Here is a 19065-nt window from a genome sequence, read left to right as displayed (position 1 = left end):
AATATTCTAGCTGGCAGGGGTGGGGATGGAGTAAGGGTACACCCAGAATTTATTTAGGAGTTCACAATGCTTGAACTTAATACTTCACATGAAGCTGTGTATATATATGAGAAGTGTAGAATTCCTTGTGCTAAGTAGGTACTTAAGAGAGAAATAACTGAAAATGTCACTTACTGAGAAGATTTAAGACCCCCTTTTTTTTTTTGAGGAAGACATGCGGAAGAATTTTTGTGGAGGTTGTGCCAAAGATGTGATAAAGAAGTAGCAGAAATAAAAATAATGAGAAACATGAAGAGTGTCTCTCTAGTTTCCCAAAATTAAGATTTCCTTTTTGATATTAAACTCACCATTGAATAATCTCCTCTGCTTTAACTCTCACTGAACTCTGCTGCAGGGTTTATCTTCACTCATCAGCCTCCTGAGGAGAGCCAATGAACGGAAGGCAGAATTGCTTAGCCTGTTTCCTCAGTGTTTGCCTGGGTTCTCTGCACAGGAAGCTCTGAAAAGTGCTCTGAAAAGTCAGAAAGAGGAACCTCTCCAGCTTTGAGGAGCCAGTCAATCAGGAGCATGCACAGCTAAAGAAGAGGCATGGGAAATGGGGAAACACCCACACTGACTGCTGAGGATGTACTGGCAGGCAAGAAATGTTCCTCATGACCACAGTTAAGTTGATGGAGGGATGGACGGAGTGATGGAGCTGCCCATGAAAGCAGGAACCAACATGAAGGTTGCTGGGAAGACTGTATATGTTTTTGTGCTGCTTTCCATCACCATGGTCATGACATTAGCAGGTGAGTCTAACTGGGACCTATTGGCCATTGGGAAGTAAGAATGGGAAATCTGCATAAAAGCTATAAGTAATTCTGTGGCTTTTATTAAGTGTTAAAAATATCAAGCACAATTAAGGTGTTTTCCCAATACCTACTCCTGCTCCTCTTTTCTTAGTTGTCACAAGGCTGCAAGGTATTTTCCCTGTGACTTCCATGTAGGCAACTATGTAGAGACCCATAGCTAGCTACAAGTTGTCACAAATACCCTTTTTACTGAGACCTCCAAATCCACATCATCTGAGAAACTGAGCTTTTTGACACACTAAAAATATACGTGGGAAAGTGTTTGGGAACTTGAAGCTTTAAGACATGTACTTTCCACTGAAGAGAGGCTGCAGGCACTTCAAAATAGGGCAGGGATCTCTTGTGTCTTTTGGAGGAGAAGTGGAAGGTCTCTTATGTGCTGATAGAGGAGAGCAGCTTCTGAAATTTCGTTCTAAGGGGCATGGCAGTATCAAGATGGGAAAGGCTTTTATACCAAGGGTGATGGCAGTCCAAATTTTCTGTCTTTTAGTGTAATTGACTTTGTTTTAATGCAGTTTAGGTACAGCAGTTAATGTTTCCCACTTACTGCTCATTTGCATGTTTAAAGCTTGTGCCCTTCCAGACACCATACAGCAATCCAGGAATTTGATAATTGAACTAAGGATTTGAAGAGCAGTTCCAGAAACTTTAACTGTTTCTGTATAGGAGGAAGAAGGCAGATAGGTCCATGAGATCCAAATTAAACTTTGGACATCTCTGAATAATATGTAACGTGCATGCTTTCATTCCTGTTATGGACTGATAGAACTAAACTATGTGGATATATGAGTTACTTCATTCCACTTAGTCAGAAAATAAAAATATCTCCTTTGTGATATTTTAAAGCAAAGCAGGTGTAGTCATTTTTGTCAGTGATGGAACACCCATCTACAGTGTGTTTGGTGTGATAATGAGGGATTCTAAATAGTTACCTCAGTGCTATCCACTGAAAAAAAATTAAATACTTATGAACATTTTTGAACATTGGATCACTAACCTCACAACAAGTGCACTGGTGGTAAAATATCTGGTCCTATTCTCTAGGTAAAGAACTATTTCAAAAGAATACTGAGGAACCTGCTCAAGTTCATGCAGATTGATTATGATAGCATCAGAGACAGTCTACATTTTTGAAGACAGTTGCTCAAAAAGCAAAGGAGTGTGGATACATCACAGAATGTTGAAGAAAGTAGGGAGAAAAAGGGGAATCCTACTGGCAAAAATGATTTTTAAAAAATCACTTTTCTGGAAGTGTTAAAAAGAAATTCCAGTGCCAAAAATGGGGTGTTTTCACAGTAAGGTATTTGGATTTTAACTTCTTGGTGTGTTGGCTAACCAATTATATTGCCCTTCATAGAATGTTGAAAAAGATGTTCAATTAAAATATAATTCCATGCCTGAAACCTCTCCCCCCAGCCTGCTGCAAATAAAAAGCAGCCTACATTTGATGAGAATTTTAGCTCCCAAGTTTAGCTCCCAATAAAAAGCAGCCTACATTTTAGCTAGCACTGTTCCTAAACTTGTTTCCTTAGAGTATTAAGGTGGCTGTTATAAGCAAGATCTAGCAGCAAGGGTTTTTTCCTTCAGAGATTACGGGTTAAAGGTGTCAAACTGATCCAGTGTGCATATTCTGCCCAGATAATTTTAGTTCAGTGTTGCATGAAGCTCAGAAAAAACTATGTCCCAGCCTCTGAAGACTAGAGTAAGATACTCTAAAAGAAATGAAGTAATGGAAAACTTGTTGTATGTAACCAGACTATCTCCATTAACATTTTCCTTAGCATTTCCTTAGCTTGTTGTTTTGTGTGACTGGGTTAGTTTTTACCACAGCAGATGGGACAGCTCAGATAAAAGGCTGAAGTTGCTTCCTAATTGTCATAGCTAGATCTGCCTTCAGTTACAGTTGGACAATAAACTACTGAAGCTGCTGGGGCATGATCTCTACTAAAAATCCTTTTCTTTTGACAACCGTCAGTAACAGCAGTGAAAAAAACTCAAAATACTTTTGGTAATGCTCTGAAGATTTCTTTAGTTTAACTAAGCACACATGACACCTCAAGGGGTTGTATATACTCCAAGGGAGAGTGATAAGGACAGGCAAGCTCTTCCATGGGAAGTCCATGCAATAAAATCACTTTTTATTGAAATAACATTTGCAGCATTTGACTGGTTAAGTCCTGCCTCTGTAGTTTATCCTGTGGCAATGGATATGACCAAGTGCTTCACAGGAAGCTGCAAGAAATCCATTAAGAGTAATGAGATGCAATCCCCTATGGTTGATCAGTTTTATCAATAGTGAAAACTGACCTCAGTGACATTGTGCTGGAATAATATACTATGAGTTGAATAAAAGTAAAGCTGATTTACAGAGCAGCCTAGCTACAGCTCAAGTTTGCCCGCATACATAACTTCTTTGAACACTACTGCTTTCATTTAGTTTCTTTCCTTAGTAAAACCAGTACCTTCTTTTTCACTAGTGTACTAGTGTTTTGTTGCCTTTTGGTTCTCTCTGCCTTAGTATGTTTCACTGCTCTTGTCTCTGTTGTCCTCTATTCTAGTTTATGGTGGAATCTTCCTCCAGATACAAAAAATTATAGCCTAAAAAAACCTATTATGATAAACTTACATTCGTCTCTGTTTCACTATTTGCTGCTCCTTTGGGGTTGTGTGCTGGAATAACTTCTTTTATCCTAAAAACATCTGAATCCAAGCAGCCTGTTTTTCTCTTCCAAATTATTTTAAAAAAAATCTGTACCATTAAATAAAGCAAAAGCCTTCTTAGAATGCATCTAAATTGCCCTAGCACAATCTTCCAAGCACATCTTTATGATACCAACATTTTACTTTGCTGTGGTCCAAATGCAGAGTGTGTTCATGTCTGAACTTGTCTCCTTTCAAAACCATGGAAAGAAGGAAGTTCTGTCTTCCAAACTGACCACACACTTAATGACTTACAAGCAGAATTACTTTAACTGATATATTTCGTAGTTAGAGGTGCAATCATTCATAAGAAAAAAAGTATAGAGGATTTTCATATGCTGCCTTTTCTTGGTGTTGAATAAGACAATGCTTGGATGAAAACTGCCAGGCTAAGGGTAAGCACTAAACAAGGTATGACTGAGATTTCAACCATGTAAAAGTGGGTCAAAAGCATGTTTTCACAGCAGTTCCTTATCTGCTCTCTGCAAAGTATGAAAAAGAAGGTACACAACCTACAGTTTGCAGACAATGATCTATTTTTGTTCAGAATAGTAGGAAAATGCTGCTTAAGCTTAAGTGAAGAGTACTTGTTTATTTTTCTTCTGACGTGGCCAAGAGTAAAAGGCCAAATTCAGCACACAGGAAAAAAAAATTAAAACAATCTGTATCTGTTTCTATACTGGGAACTGGAAACATTTTGTCACACATGGTGTCACAGTGTTACTCTGAAAGCAATACTACCCAAAGCATTTTGACATCCAGTACAAATCCCTTTTACCCTCATCCAGTCCAGCTCATATTCTACAAGGAGGAAGATCTACTTACTTTGCACAGTTCAAAAGCAGCAAAGTTCAACGTTTACAGTCAGACTGGTATACTGTGTGACAGCTTATTAAGTTCAGTGATGATTTATTAACAGCTGAGGATTTGGCCAACAGAGTTTGTTTTCAAAACTGGGGGACTCCAACACATTGTTTAAACACCAGCTAATTTCTTCATCTAAGAAGTGTAGCCATCCTTTTTTTTTCTACACAGTCACATTATATTGAGACATAACCTATTCACATGAGCATAAATCACTGAATCATTGGATCAAGTTGCAGGCATTGTATTAGAAAACATCCTTCATAAATAATTTGAGCACCAAAACAAGTACCCATTTTACTGAAAGGCTGGTTTTAATACTGATTAAGGCACGGCTCTTTATTCTACTTTCCCATAAAAATTTGTTGTACTACCTGTTTTTATTATTATGACATTCTTTGCTGCTGAATTTCAGCGCACATCTAACAATCTACTCATCAAGGTCAACTGGTTCTTCTCATGTGACATATCAATTCTTTACACTAGTAACACTGTGATATTCCTGCTTTCAACAAATTTCCTCACACACTCCTGAGACAGCCAATGCTATTAGCAAAAATCTTGAATGGAATTATGGCAAAAATCATCGGTTGAGAAACATTATCGGCAAGTTACTTTCAATCTGGCACCTCCATTTAACTGCCTGTTCTTTCTCTCCTTAACCCAATTCTTTATCCATCATGTAGTTGTCCCTTTATTCTTTCAACTTATTTTTTTTCAGGAGGACACTGTATCAAACACATCTCTACCTAAAGTGAGATTTAGCATCTTTTCATTGCCTTCAATAGCTGTATTGAAAGACTGCTTGAAAAGATACTGGAGAAAGCTTAAGAGAATTGAAAGATCATAGAAAAATTACACACTAGGAACTGGCAACTGCAAAAATATGTTCCACCTTGTGTGGGAAGACTGAAACCTTGAGATCACTATTGACTGCTATCAGTGTCTTCAGCCCTCTGCAACATATAAAGTCATGTTGAATCTTAAAAAATCCAGCCATGCTATGAGCACTTCATATTGTAAAACCAAGGACAATGTGCATGAGATTACTACTTCAGCTTGCATAAACAGCAAGAAAGAATGACAGTTTTGGTGGCAAGAAAAGTACTGCAAGTGGCATGGCAGTGATAACAGAAAAGAAATATGTTAAAAGAAGAACCAAGTAGCAATTTGAGTATGAGGAAGAAAGGAATTTCTGAAGATAAGGAAAGAGCCTAACTAGAATGAAATAAGAATAGGACATCTTTTCAAGGAATAATGATAATTATGGATAAAACATTTTGAGTGTGAAACTAGCAACAAAGGTATAAGTCGTTTAATGTGTCCTTTTAAAGATACATCTGTGCTGAAAAAGCTGTGATCTAGGTTTCAAGAAACAGAATCATATGAGCTTAGGTCAGCTATCTGATGCATTTCTATAATGAAAATTAAAGTATTAACTAAATTAAATATTTAATTTAATTTAAAAATAATATTAATTAAATTTTAAAGAAAATTAAAGTACTATCAAGCTACTTCCTTCTCACCTGAAACATGGGGGTGGTTTTTAGCCTACACTCCATCCTGTGCTGTTGTGGCTGTTTTCAAAGTCACAAAGCTACGGTACAGAAGAATCTGTCAGTACATTAGCAATTCCTACCCAAGGTACAAAGCACTTCTATTTGTATTCCATTTCATTCCAGACAAGCCTGCTGGGTGTCACAGGAACTCTGTGGCAGTAGAAAGGGAAAACAGATGCAGAACACAGACTTGTATCTGAACTCTTCCAAGCGTTCAGTGCTGCCTTTTTGATTAGGACTTGCTCTGACTCATCATTCATTCCAAGATACAGTTAGTCATTGACTGTGGTACGACCATTGTTTCCATTCATTATATCTCTAAGTTTAATAGCTGCAGGGGGTGTGGGGGGAAGATGCATCAAAATGCTCTGGCAAATTGTTACTGTAATAAATAAAGAATCTATAGAATGTCTGAGAAATATGTCCAAGAAAAATAAACCAGTCTTTTTATAGTGCAAAATTCTTTAGAAGTTAAATTTTGCAAAAGGCTGTCATGGAAATTGGGACAATAAAAATTCTACTGTGGTTTAAAACCTGCTATGAAGATAAACAGACTGGAAATCTTTTGTGTTTGTAAATAACCAGAAGCACTTTCAGCCTGCAAAGCTGTCTCTGATTATGCAATGATTCCCCTCAAAAGTTTAGTGTCTTCATAATCAAATGTTCCTGTTTTTAAAACCTTTCTTCTTTTAGTGTGAGAAAGTCTCTGAGAAACAGGAGGAATGTTGGCATAAGTGATGCTGCAAAGAAGCTGGTTCAACAAGTTACTCATGAGAGCTGTAAAACACACTGCATAAATTACACTGAAAAAAACAGAGCAAAGTCCTTCCCCCAGTCTTTTCAAATTACAGTAGTCTTACCGTGACAACAATAACCAGAACATTTTTGAAACACAAATGTGTACTCCTCAATTGAGTTTGTTTTTCCTGAGAGAGGATATGCCCATTTTCAAATATAAAAGTGGAGTCTGTCAGTGCATTGGAATGTACACTCAATGCACTGCAATAGAGCTTGAGAACCTTCTCAGACATGGCTTCAAGTCTTCTGCAACAGTCAAGGAGAGACAATGAGAGATGGCATAATTAGATAGATTTCAGAGGCTGGAGTCAAATTAGAGGACCTCAGTCTAAAGGCCTGCTACTGTCAGACGAGTCTCCAACGTGAAACTGGATCACAATGGATTTGAATTCACAACCAAAATAAAATGGTTCAGTCTGGTGCTGTACAGAACTCCCAGAACCTGACTCATCTGTTTTCTACATCAGTGTGACAGAATGTACTCCTGGTTCCTGAGCTATGCTCTTTCTGGCTAACAGAAAAATGATTGCTGTTTTCCAGAGTCAGCTCAATTGTGAAGAGCATGACTGAAAAGGAGATGTTATTTACAATAAATATGTGACCCTTCATTTAATCTCTCTTGTGTGCAATGAAATGAAACAGTGTTGACATTTAATTACCATCCTGTGTTAGCACCGCACCAAGGTGAGCTCCGTAGCTCATACCTCTTCAAATCACTTGTTCTCTGCAGGCCCACAGAGGCTGAGGCCTTTGCTGCACTAATTATTGCCTTTTTCAGCGACAGCAAGCTGTCAGTTCAGCTCAGCTTCAAAATGAGATTTCACCTTGAGAGATGCAACTGTGCAACATGCTAGTTTGTTTCTGAACATTTGAGTAGATAAATGCTGATGTGGATGCCATTTATTTGCCTTAATGCACTGGCCATAAACCACTTAGTTATCACAAAGGAAACAGCAGCAAATGAGTTTTAGCCACTTGGCAGCATGGAAAGACTGTTTCAGAAAACAGTGGTGTGGTGAGGGGTCTGAATTAACACACTCATAGCACTGAACCTTTTCTGTTTAACAGAATGGAATACTGTGCAGGTTTTTGGCAGGGATAGAGTTAATTTTCTTCATAGTTGTTACTGTGGAGCTGGATTTGTGCTGGAAACTGTGTTGGCATCACAGGGATGTTTTAAGTAGTACTTACACAGAGCTTTCAATGTGTTTCCTGATTCTCACACCACCAGTGAGTGGACTGTGGGTCCAAAAGAGCTGGGAGGGAACACAGCCAGGACAGCTGACCCCAACTGGCCATAGGTCGATTCCAGACCATGTGGCATCATGCTCAGCACATAAAAGTTGGGAAAGAACAAAGAAGGGATGCTTGGAGCTATGATGTTAGGCTTCCCAACTCACCATTACGCATGATACAATCCTGCTTTCCTGGAAATGGCTGAACACCTACCTGCCCTTGGGATATTTTGTTTTTCTTGTATGCATAGCTTGTGCTTTACCTATTAACCTGATTTTTCTCACCTTTCTGATTCTCTCCCCATCCCACTGTAGGGGGAGTCTGCAAGAGTGAGCCAGCGGCTGTGTGGGGCTTTGTTACCAGCTGGGATTAAACCACAAGAAATACTTCTGTTTGTTTAATTCTCCTGCAGAATAGACATGCACCCTCTAGGTTTAGGGAAATTCCCAGAGGAAAGGGGGAGACTGTGTCTTCCCTCAGAGTTGCTGAGTACATATGCATGAGCACAGGCTAGGACAGGCAGCATTAGGAGGACAAAGAAAGCAGACTAGGAGACTTTCACAAAAGGCTTGATTGTAGCAGACCCACAAGAAGTCATGGAAGTGAGGGGAAAAGAACTCAGATGTGATCACATAAAAATCGTGCAACCTGACAGGTCAGCAAAGGCTTGTGGAGTAGAAAAGAGGACTGAGGGAAAGATCCTGTTCTTTAAAGGCAGAGGGAACAGAGGAGATTTGGTTTTATGTCTTTTATTTTCATGAGTAAAACCAGCAATTCTGCATCCCCTGCAGGACTCTCACTTTCTGGCATATTGATCCATGTTCTAATAAAATATACTTTTAAGTATTAGTTGGCTTTTGCTATGCTCATTAGAAAGAGAAAGCAGACTATGTCTGGCTTCAGTCCAACATGAGGTCCTAGCAACCTCTTCAAACTGGAGGAAATGCTAAGGCTGACCAGGAAGAATAGGATAGGGATGAGGATAATTTCTATTTTAAGAATTTCATTTGTGCTTGGGTATCCCAGAGCTATTTACATATTAACTTTTGGGAATATACATTTTGGATTGCTTGTGAATAAAGCTAACTCTGTGATAAAAACCAGCAAGTTTTGACATTTCCTGAGATGATATTTTAGCTTGAAATAGAAAGTTCATCAGAAATTTCTATGAAAATAGATGACATTATTCTTCAAGGTTTGGAGGCTCCCCATCAAGTACTAACCAGGCCCAGTACTATTTAGTTTGTGAGTTGCTCCAAAGTCACTTCAGAAACACAAATTAACCAAATCCTTTATGATTTTTGGTGGACACATTCTTTTGTAAAATAAATCCAAATATCATGTTTCTAGCAATGTGCCAAGAAAAAAAGCAAATCAAGAAAGAAAATTCACAATTAATATTTACACTAATGCTGCTTACCTGCACTCTAGCAATAAAAGAGGGCAGTAAAGTGAAGACAGTTTAAACTTTTACAGTAGTAAGACCTCTTTGCAAAAGCAGGAAGCAGTGTGGATAGCATAAGCGAGAGGATTTTTTACTAATTAATGTGCCATCTGGGGAAAATTTTTGTCTTACCAAAAATTTGTGAATTAATAACAAGATACAGGGGATTTCATAAGCCTTCTACAAATTTTCTGTAAACCTAAAATTGTATTCAAACTTGATTCAGTAGATTTTAAGCTTTCTGATGTGGTTTCTTATTTGAAGTGTATGGTACCTGATTCATTCAGAGGAGAACGTGACAGAAAGGCATAGCAAAAAGCACCACTTTCACTGCCTCTTTCTTTACAGCCTTGAAGCATGAAAACCCATTATGTTGAGGAACTTTTACATTGCAATGAGCCGCTTAGGAGATGATGAGTTGAAAGACAAGTAAAACAGTGCTGCTTTAATATATGAATGAGAGTGTATGCAGTTGAATGTGCACAACACTGTCATTCTTGCTCAATATTTGCAAACATTATCCAAAAATCCTGCCCATCTGCAACAGGCAGGCTATTTGAGCGCTTACGTTTGCTTAGTCATTTTCAGCTGAGGTCAGCCATACTATGCAGTACTTGAGCTCTGAGGCTCTCAGAAACATTAAACTAGGAGAGGAAACACTTTGTTGTTCACTTCTCAGAGACAGTCATTGAACTCATCCAGAAACTATCACAAGGCAAAAAGCTTCTTTCAGTTCCACTCCTGGTAAAATAATCTGAGTTTAAAACACACACCTAGTATTTTCTTGGAGTGCCATTAAGGAGGAAAATACTTCTCATTTAGAAACGCCTCCAGAGTAATAATGCATCACAGAATACTCTTAAATTGCTGAAGTGTCTTCACTCAAAGGATATTTAAGGCTCAAAATGAAAAGGCAAAAACTTTTAAAGGAATATATAAGAAGTTAAAATGCAGTGAACTCTGTTGATTTTGCAAGTCAGAAATAATTTCCCATGAAAACAGTGAAACAAAACCAAAAGTAGTTGATCTGGAATGGTTCATTCACCTAGATTCAAGAAGATAATGAGATTTCAGACAAAATTATTAAGGTAAAACCAAGGTAATGTAGTTTTCTCAAAGAGGCTAATAGTAATGGTTTGACTAATTCCTGAAAGTTGATTCTTATTAAGATCACTTCTCACAATGTTGTGAATGTTCAAGAACTGGGCTTCACAATGTGCTGGACAGCAGAAATAACACAATTCCAGATGTGGGTAAGGGGTAGCGAAACCTAAAAAAGTAAGGTCTTGTACTGTGGAGGAAGACTGACAAGGGTTTGACTGATCATGCAGAAATTGCATCTTCTAATTCTTTGCATATTTTAGATGAACTTTCATTTGTTGCTTTAGTGTATTTGCCTATGAGGTTTGGGGAGGGGGTTAATATTTTTGGAATAACTTGTGAAAAACTTATTTGTCAGTACCAATCAGATTGGTTAACTTTATCTGTCTGTCCAGATTAATGCAGGTTTTGAAAGTAGTACTCTGATTTTCTCCTCACACACAGCTTTCAGTCTGCCACTAAAACCATTAGTCAGCCAAAGGAAAGAGCAACTCATGTTCCACCAGTGACACAGAGAACTGAGAGATCAATGGTTTCCTGTCCCAAGGTTTAATAGTCACCTAAAAGAGGAAATGAGTGAAGTTGTAAATGAGGTTTGTTTGGACTACAGCTATGGGTATTATTTCTATAAACCCTTTAATTGCAAAGCTGAATTCACATACACTGTGAAATCTAGGGATTGTTTGCTTTTAAGGCAACACTAACACACATATAAGAAATCCCTGAGGCATGAGGCAAAATCCTTTCCTCCTACACAGAGTTCCACCAGGGTTATGCGTGCCTGTGTAATGCCTGAGACATGTAGACAAGGCCTTTGCACACAGTGTTGGGTTTCATTTAAATGCAGAAGTAAAAGTTGTTTACTTTGATGTCAGCTGCAGTTACAGAGAAAAGTCACTATCATGTGGCCAGATACAGTAGTCATATTTCTGTGTTTTAAGCCCTGTGAGCAACCCACTGGAGGATTTGTGAATCCAAGCACAGTTTTGGATGTGGAACTGCTAAAGACAATGGGCAGGATTAGAGTCCTCCTCCAGTATCCAGTCTTATCCACTAAGATGATCCTCAGTGGGAAATTCGTATTGCAAGCACTGACTGTGATAATCCACATTATGTTGGGTCCATAATCCGCAGCTGTAATAAGAGATGACAGACAATGTGCAGATAAACACAGACATGGCTTCACACTTGTTTGTAGTACTGCAGACATTTTCTTGTGAAGTTTAGAGCACAGTTCCTGCGCTACTTCTCATATATTCTCTTTTTTTCTCCTCAGGGAACAACATAGTGATGACTGTAGGTAACAGTTCAATTCTCACCTGCCCTTTTAAAGGACAAATAAGTATGCTAACATGGACAATAACCCCCAAGGTTGGATGCCCTTGTGCCTTGGTATACAGGATTGATACAAACATGACACACAGAACAAACTGCAGTGACAACATAAACTGGACATTCAGAGCAGGTCTGGCTCCTGCCCTTGCAATACGGCAAGTGGAAATAGCCCAGGAGGGAAATTACAGCTGTGAAGCAGCATCAACAGATGGGAATTTCCACATGATGTACAGTCTGACTGTGCTGGGTAAGGAGTGTGCAAAAGTGGAGCTTTTTTTTTTTAATTAAAGAGGATAGGGTTAGATTAGAAACCAGGAAGATATTCAGTATTGTGAGGGTAGTGAGGCACTAGAACAGATTTTCCAGAGAAGCTGTAGATGTCCCAGTGTTAAAGGCCAGATTGGGTGAGACTTGAAGCAACCATATCTTGTGGAAGGTGTCCCTTTGCATGGCAGGGTGGTTGGAATTAAAGGATCTTTAAAGTCCTTTCCAATCTGTGATTCTATTATTCTTGCTGGCATAAACTCATGCGTTTAATTGGGAGTATCTCTGTGTCTCCTTTCTCCTTATTTCCTATAAGTCTTCTCCCTTCTGTTGTTCCCTTTTTCCACTGTCTAGCTAGAGATGACAGGTGTGAAGCAATTTCCCACATCCTCACAGAGGATGTGAATGGCTGTGATAAGGCTCAACTGGATGGGGAAGAGTCGTGCCAAAGGGAGAAAGAGATCTGTTATTGGTCTCTTGTGCTTTGGGCGCATGTTACTGCAGTGGGATGGGATGGGATGGGATGGGATGGGATGGGATGGGATGGGATGGGATGGGATGGGATGGGATGGGATGGGATGGGACTTCCACATTTGCTTCTCCTCATTTCACTGTGTTCGTTTTGGCTGGAGAGCAAGAACAGCCCAACCCAGCTGTGCCAAACTAACTCCATACATGTCCCCTTGCTGGTGCTTTGCAGCCCCCCCAAGGCTGAGCCTGTACTGTGATGAGCAGGGCAGCCCCGTGTGCAAGGCAGTGGCCGGAAAGCCTCCAGCTCAGCTCTCGTGGGTCCCTGAGAGCAGCTCCACTGCAGAGGAGAAGCATCAGGACAACGGGACAGTGACTGTTCTCAGCAAGTTCACAGCGTGTAGCACCAATGTAACCAGTGTAACCACATGCATGGTGTCCCACCCAGCTGGGAACTGGAGCCAGTCCATAGCCTGCTGTCCCTCAAGTGAGCTTCCCTTTGTGTGTTTGGTGTTCAGAGCCCTATTCAGCTTTGTCAGGTCTTGTTCCTTCTAGGAAGGGAAGTCTCTAAAAGATACAGAAACCTTCAGTGAAGTCCTATAAAAACATGAGTATCATCCCAAACTGCCTTTGCCCAGGAGCATCACCAACTTGTTTGTGTTCCGGACACTATTTCCTAATGCTTTCTTCCCTAAGAGGGATATATATATATATATATGTGTGTGTGTGTGTGTGTGTGTGTGTGTGTGTGTGTGTGTGTGAGATAGCATTATTTCGGTAGTGGAAATGCTTTTGGAAACAGAGAGAAAGCACTTAGGATTTTTGTGTTCAAATAATCACTTGGAATGAGAATATTAGTTGTTTGTTTGTTTGTTTTTTAATGCAAGTTTTAATGTCATGGTAAGAGAGATGGAGAGCCAAGTCTTGAGTGGCTAGCAGAAAAAGATACATTCCTTCATTCCAAGTTGTGAATGTCTGACACTGTATGACCCTTGGGTTCTGGTCCTTGGCTTTTTTGTTGCTTTTGAGAATACATAAAATTACTGAGAAGCACAGAGTCCTTGAGAGGAACTTGGGTGTGGCTTAGTGAAAATATATTATGAGTGAACACTGTGAGATTTGTGGAATCTCCTTTTGCCTCTGACACAGACTCCATTTGCGTTTCTCAGTGAAGTTTCATTACTGTCTCTTCTGCTGAAGGACATTCTATTTGTTTTGCAAGCATGCTGAAAATGCATGTATGTGCTAAAGCAAGTTTAATCTTCTGCTGAAATAATGCAGAAACTGAGAAGAAGATATAACTGAGACTGTTTCTTTATGTTTAGAGAAAACCAGCTTTTTCCTGCATGCCGGCATTATTACTTGTGTTCTGATCATTATCACCTTGTTGGCTGCCATTTACTGTTTCAAGCTCCACAGTGATAGGTATGTATGTATGCCAAAGTGCTAAGGAAAAACTGTCTAGTACTAGAAGATATTTTAAAGTTCTCTTTGTGTCTTGAAATAATTGGATTCTGTCAGTCTGTGGTGCTGAATAACCAAATTAACTACATCAAATATTTCTGTGCTGCAGACACTGTGCACTGCATTGAACACATCTTCACAGAATGGTGCCCCTGAGTAAAATATAAAAGGGAAGAAGTTGGCCAAGGACCCTGATTGCATTGCCTTCTAAAAGGGAACATTTCATTCTAATAAGAATCTGTGAGAGTAAACCTTCTTCAGGCACTGTGATAGTCTGCCAGTATCTCTTTTGGTTAGATCAGGGCATTATTCTGCTGCCTAGTATGTTCCACTAAATGCCAGAGGATTGAGCAATGCCAACCTGCCATATGAACAAAAGGGGCAGCAGATTGTATGTGTATTTATTAAAAATTTCCTTAAGTGTAGCTGGGCTCTAGTCCCTTTAGCACTTCATATGAAGAAAAAAAGTTCTGAGGAAAAACTACAGAAATCATTTGTGCGGTCGAAGTCTGAATTAGCACCTGTACTGAAAACTTCAGCTAGGTTTCTCATTCGCCTGTTTCAAACTGTTTTTCTCTCAGGCCTCTTCCCTCAGAGGTGAAGAATTAGTTCAACAGAATTTCACTAACTGCAAAATTCATATCCTTCCAGGGGGCTTTGATTCTAATTTACTTCTATTTTATGAATAAGCTGCCACAAACATAAGAAAAGTAGGGTGCTATAATTTCAGGATCAATAGTCAAGGAGAGAGACACATGAGAAGATTTTACCCTTGACAAGAAAAAGAAACATTTCATAAGCTTTTGATCAGAGAAACCAAGCTGTGATTCAACCAAACATGTTTTAATACCTATTTTCTTTTTCACAGACCATGCCACAAAACCAAGCCCTCTGAAATTGCTCCTATACATTCCCAACAGGTAAGGACAATGATGCAAATTAGACCATCACCTAATCATGGTGTTCCTGGTAGCCCTAGAATCATGATCAGTGAAGGGAAAACATCAGATTTTTACTCTCAGCTTTTAGCAGGTACTACCGTGTCTGATATATTCACTCTTAGCTCTTTATAGAACAAAACAAAGCTTATCTTCACCATAACTTTGACTTGGAGCAAACACTAGGAGTGTGTTCCAACAGCAAACACTCAGGTACTGCCATCCTTTAATTTTAACAAGGAGCGAGTCCCACCACATTCCCCTTGTTATATCAGATACTCTGACCACAACTTCTCTCCAAAAAAAATAATCAGGAGGGGAGAAAATAGCATGGGCTGGGAGATATTAAGAAAACTATTAGTGAACAGGAAGATTAAGCAATGACATTAACAGACACCAAGAGAAAAAGAATATCCCTTTTGGTGAATGATAATGTGTGAGTTTTGAAGGCCATTCTTAATCTTGCGTGGTCATTCCACAATCAAAGAAACAATCATACTCAAGACAATGGAGGGAGAGCTGAGCTGTAAACTGGATGATATTATTGGATTCCCTGTGTTGTTAGAAGCTTCCTGTGTTGCTGAGCAATTCACTTGTAAGCTCTATCTCTGTTCTCTGCTGCCAAATCCAAGTAACAGGATCTTTACACAGAGAAAATGTATTACAATTATATTCCCTCTGTGCACCCACAGTATACACTAGATTAAAATTCTGTCATCAACTTTAAAAGATGTTTCAGTTCCTGAAGAAGACTTAGTAAATTCTAGTTATTAGTATTCCTTGCTGCTCTGCTGCCCTCCCTCCCAGTTGTTTCTGACAGACACAGCTGCATTAATGTAAAATAATGGTTAAAGCACCAGCACTCCTGCTGTCATGTCATGGGACTTTTATTAGCATGTCTGTAGACTGAAACTGCAGACTTGTGAGGAAGGAGTCATGGTCAAGACTATAGCATATTATCTGCTTATTCTAGAGAATTAGACCCTAATAAATTTTTTTTTTAGGCCAACGAAAGTAGAATAGAAGGGAAGATAAAGGAGGCAAGTGCAACAGTACCTCAGCTGCTTTTTTTTTTTTTTTTTTTTTAGTTGAAGAGGAGTAAATATGAGAGCGCTATTTCCCAGGTATTTTCTTAAGTCCAGATGAAAGATTTGCAGAGTCTTGCCAAGCTAAACTCCTCCTTGTATTCACAATTTTTTGTTTTGTTTTGCTAGGATGACACAATGGAAGTGGAACCTTATACTACTTATGTGCAGAAGGAAAATGTAATCTACAACTCAGTGTCTGATCTGACAGTAGGGCAGAATCTTCCACAAGACCTGTGCCCAGAAACATGAATGATTCTACAACACAAGAAGAGGAAAGAGATACTTTATAGAAGACTGGTTATAGAAAGAAACTTCTCAGAGAATTTCTTCAGATTTTGGGGCAGCATAGATCACTAGGTCTGTTCAAACACCTCTGCTTGCTAATAAGTCCATAGTTCTTTTTTTTCCTGTTCTGATTTCTTCCTTGGGAAAATGTGTTATTCCTTGGGAGGATGTTACTGACCACATACAATAGTTTTTCCTGGAAAAAAATCCTGTGACCAGTCTTCCCTTTGCTGTTCTTCCCTTGGAGATCCTAGTCTTGTCAATCACTTGTAGTTGTTACTTTCATGCACTTGACACTATGATGCACACATTTGGGAGACCAGAGGAGTGTTCTGTCTGAACTAAAACAAAAAACTCTTCTACCAACAGCAACTTTTTTCTAATACATATGTTAGTAACACATGACCTGGGTACTGATCATCACTGGATACCTCAAATAGCAAAAGATAATGGTAGGGAAGACTTAGTTCAGAAAATGGAAATAGGAGATAAATTTAGAAGGTCATCCACTAGGAGTGAGACTGCACTATCCAGTATTTAGAGATGACATTATGGGACTCCCTCCAGAAGAATCTGGACAAGGTTGCTAAGTGGGCCAATGGCAATCTCATGAGATTTAACAAGACCAAGCGCAAGGTGCTGTACCCGGGTTTGCACATCTCCTGGTATCAACAAAGGCTGAGGCATGAACAGATTGAGAGCAGCCCTGGCTGAGAAGGTCTTGGAGTGGCTGACAGACTGGCCATGGCCTAGCAAAGTGTACTTGCATCCCAGAAAACCAAACATGTCCTGGGCTCCATACAAAGCAGCATGGCCAGCAGGGGAAGGAGGAGATTCTGCTCTTCTACTCTGCTTTTGTGAGAGCCCACCTGCAGTGCTGCCCCCAGCTCTGGGGTCCCCAGCACAATCAGGACATTGACCCATTGAAGTGAGTCCAGAGGAGGCCATAAAGATGATTAGAGAAATGGAACACCTCTTCTATGAGGAAAGGCTGAGAGAGTTGGGATTATTCAGCCTGGAAAAGAGAAGGCTTAGGGGTGACTGCATTGTGGCCTTCCTGTACCTGAAGAGAACCTGCAAGAAGGATGGAGAGGAACTTTTACAAAAGCATCTAGTGACAGAGCAGTGGGGAATGGATTAGCACTGTAAGAGAGTAGGTTTAGATTAGATGTTAGGAGGGAATTCTTTACTTTGAGGGTGATGAGACACTAGCACAAGGCTGCACAGAGAAGCTGTGGATGCCCCATCCCTGGACAGTGCTCAAGAACAGGTTGGATAGAGCTTTGAGCGACCTGGTGTAGTGAAAGGTGACTCTGCCAGTGCCGGGGGGGTGAACCTTGATGATCTTTAAAGTCTTTTCCAACCCAAACCACTCCACTCCATGATTTTGTGATTTCCACTAAATATGTTCATTCTGTGTTTCAGATCACTGGTAAGATTCTATGAAGTTATGGCATTCCTGTCTTTCTTAAGAGTATAAGCATTAAGATACTGTAAAATACTTATGTTACTCAAAACCCATAGGCTACTTTTGCCAAAAAACAAGCATAAAAATATCAAAAAACCCCAAACAAGTACACATCTGTCTTCTATGTATGTGCAATAATGTATAAAAAGGATAAAATGCTAGCTAATTGTAGTCATATTTAACTACCCCAACTGAAGGTTTTTTTCATTTGTATGTCTAGATATTTTACTGATATTCTTTTCAATGTACTTGCAACTTCCCTTTTTGTATGTAAATTAGCTTATGTATATTATTGTGTCTCATTTTGAAGTGACTTATTCTCACCTTCATAAAATATCCCTTGGGAATAAATTGTCTTCTATATAGTAGCAGTTCCCAATTTTTTTTTTTTGATTGATGCATTTCTAGCTAAAGTATGAACTGACTTTACAGTAAGAATAAAGAACTATGTTTATAAACCTCTGTTGACTGCATCTTATTTCAGTATTTTAAAAAACTGACTGGATACTTGGTCTGATTGCAGCATCAGAAGAGCTGGATCTTTCCCTTAGATTTAGAATGGTCTTTTGACACACATTGTTAGAGCTTTTTTTTTTTTCCAGCTAAGATCCCAAGGGCTATGACACAGTGCTTGGAAAACAGACTTCTAACCTGAGTGCAGTTCCTAAATGTATTACTCATGTAAACTGATACAGCTGGTTATTTACTCTCATTCTAGCAGCTGTGAAACAGTCACTCTTGTCCAGATGCTATCTGCATACAAGTATTGCTTTTCTCCATTTCTGCATGCCATTTTAGAGTGGAAGGGATCAAAGCTGAGTATCAAGCAACTACAAACAACTTTTAAAGGAACTTCAGTTTCCAGTGACTGACCAAAGAAGAGAGCCAGTCAACATAGGCATAATCTTCTGAAATTCCTCACTTAAAATAGGTGTTATACTGACCAGTGATCTTTACAACTCAAAAATAGTGTGCCATCACTTCTTAAGACTTTATTTTCTGTGGACTGGATAGAGTTTTATATTGTTCAGTGTTCATAAATGGGGTCCATCAGATCTTGAAGACAGATTGTTGCCAGTTTATAAGCAATATATCTTACATTTACAGAAGTGTATCATCTGCTAACCTACAGTTTAGCTGTAGGGTTTTATGATCCCTCACAAGCCTAGCACACTGGACTAAATCACATAAGTTCCAGA

General features: G+C 39.2%; 1 protein-coding gene across 3 annotated transcripts; it reads left to right on the top strand.

The window, feature by feature from the left end:
• The first annotated feature begins 483 nt into the window (after positions 1-483).
• LOC134058261 (cell surface glycoprotein CD200 receptor 1-A-like) lies at positions 484-18573 on the top strand. Of its 3 annotated transcripts, XM_062515489.1 has the most exons (7): positions 484-791; positions 11833-12138; positions 12856-13110; positions 13949-14048; positions 14956-15007; positions 16114-16149; positions 16240-18573. In XM_062515489.1, the coding sequence occupies exons 1-7, from the start codon at positions 680-682 to the stop codon at positions 16360-16362; spliced, it is 984 nt and encodes a 327-aa protein (XP_062371473.1). In that variant the 5' UTR covers positions 484-679; the 3' UTR covers positions 16363-18573. The 3 variants fall into 3 exon arrangements, with proteins under 3 accessions (XP_062371473.1, XP_062371474.1, XP_062371475.1); XM_062515490.1 differs by lacking the exon at positions 16114-16149; XM_062515491.1 differs by having other exon boundaries at positions 16030-16378.
• The last annotated feature ends 492 nt before the right edge of the window (positions 18574-19065 follow it).

The sequence above is a fragment of the Cinclus cinclus genome, chromosome 2, assembly GCF_963662255.1.
Source record: "Cinclus cinclus chromosome 2, bCinCin1.1, whole genome shotgun sequence".
Classification (NCBI taxonomy): domain Eukaryota; kingdom Metazoa; phylum Chordata; class Aves; order Passeriformes; family Cinclidae; genus Cinclus; species Cinclus cinclus.
The sequence above is the reverse complement of the archived record's forward strand: the minus strand, read 5'-3'. Positions and strand labels throughout refer to the sequence as shown.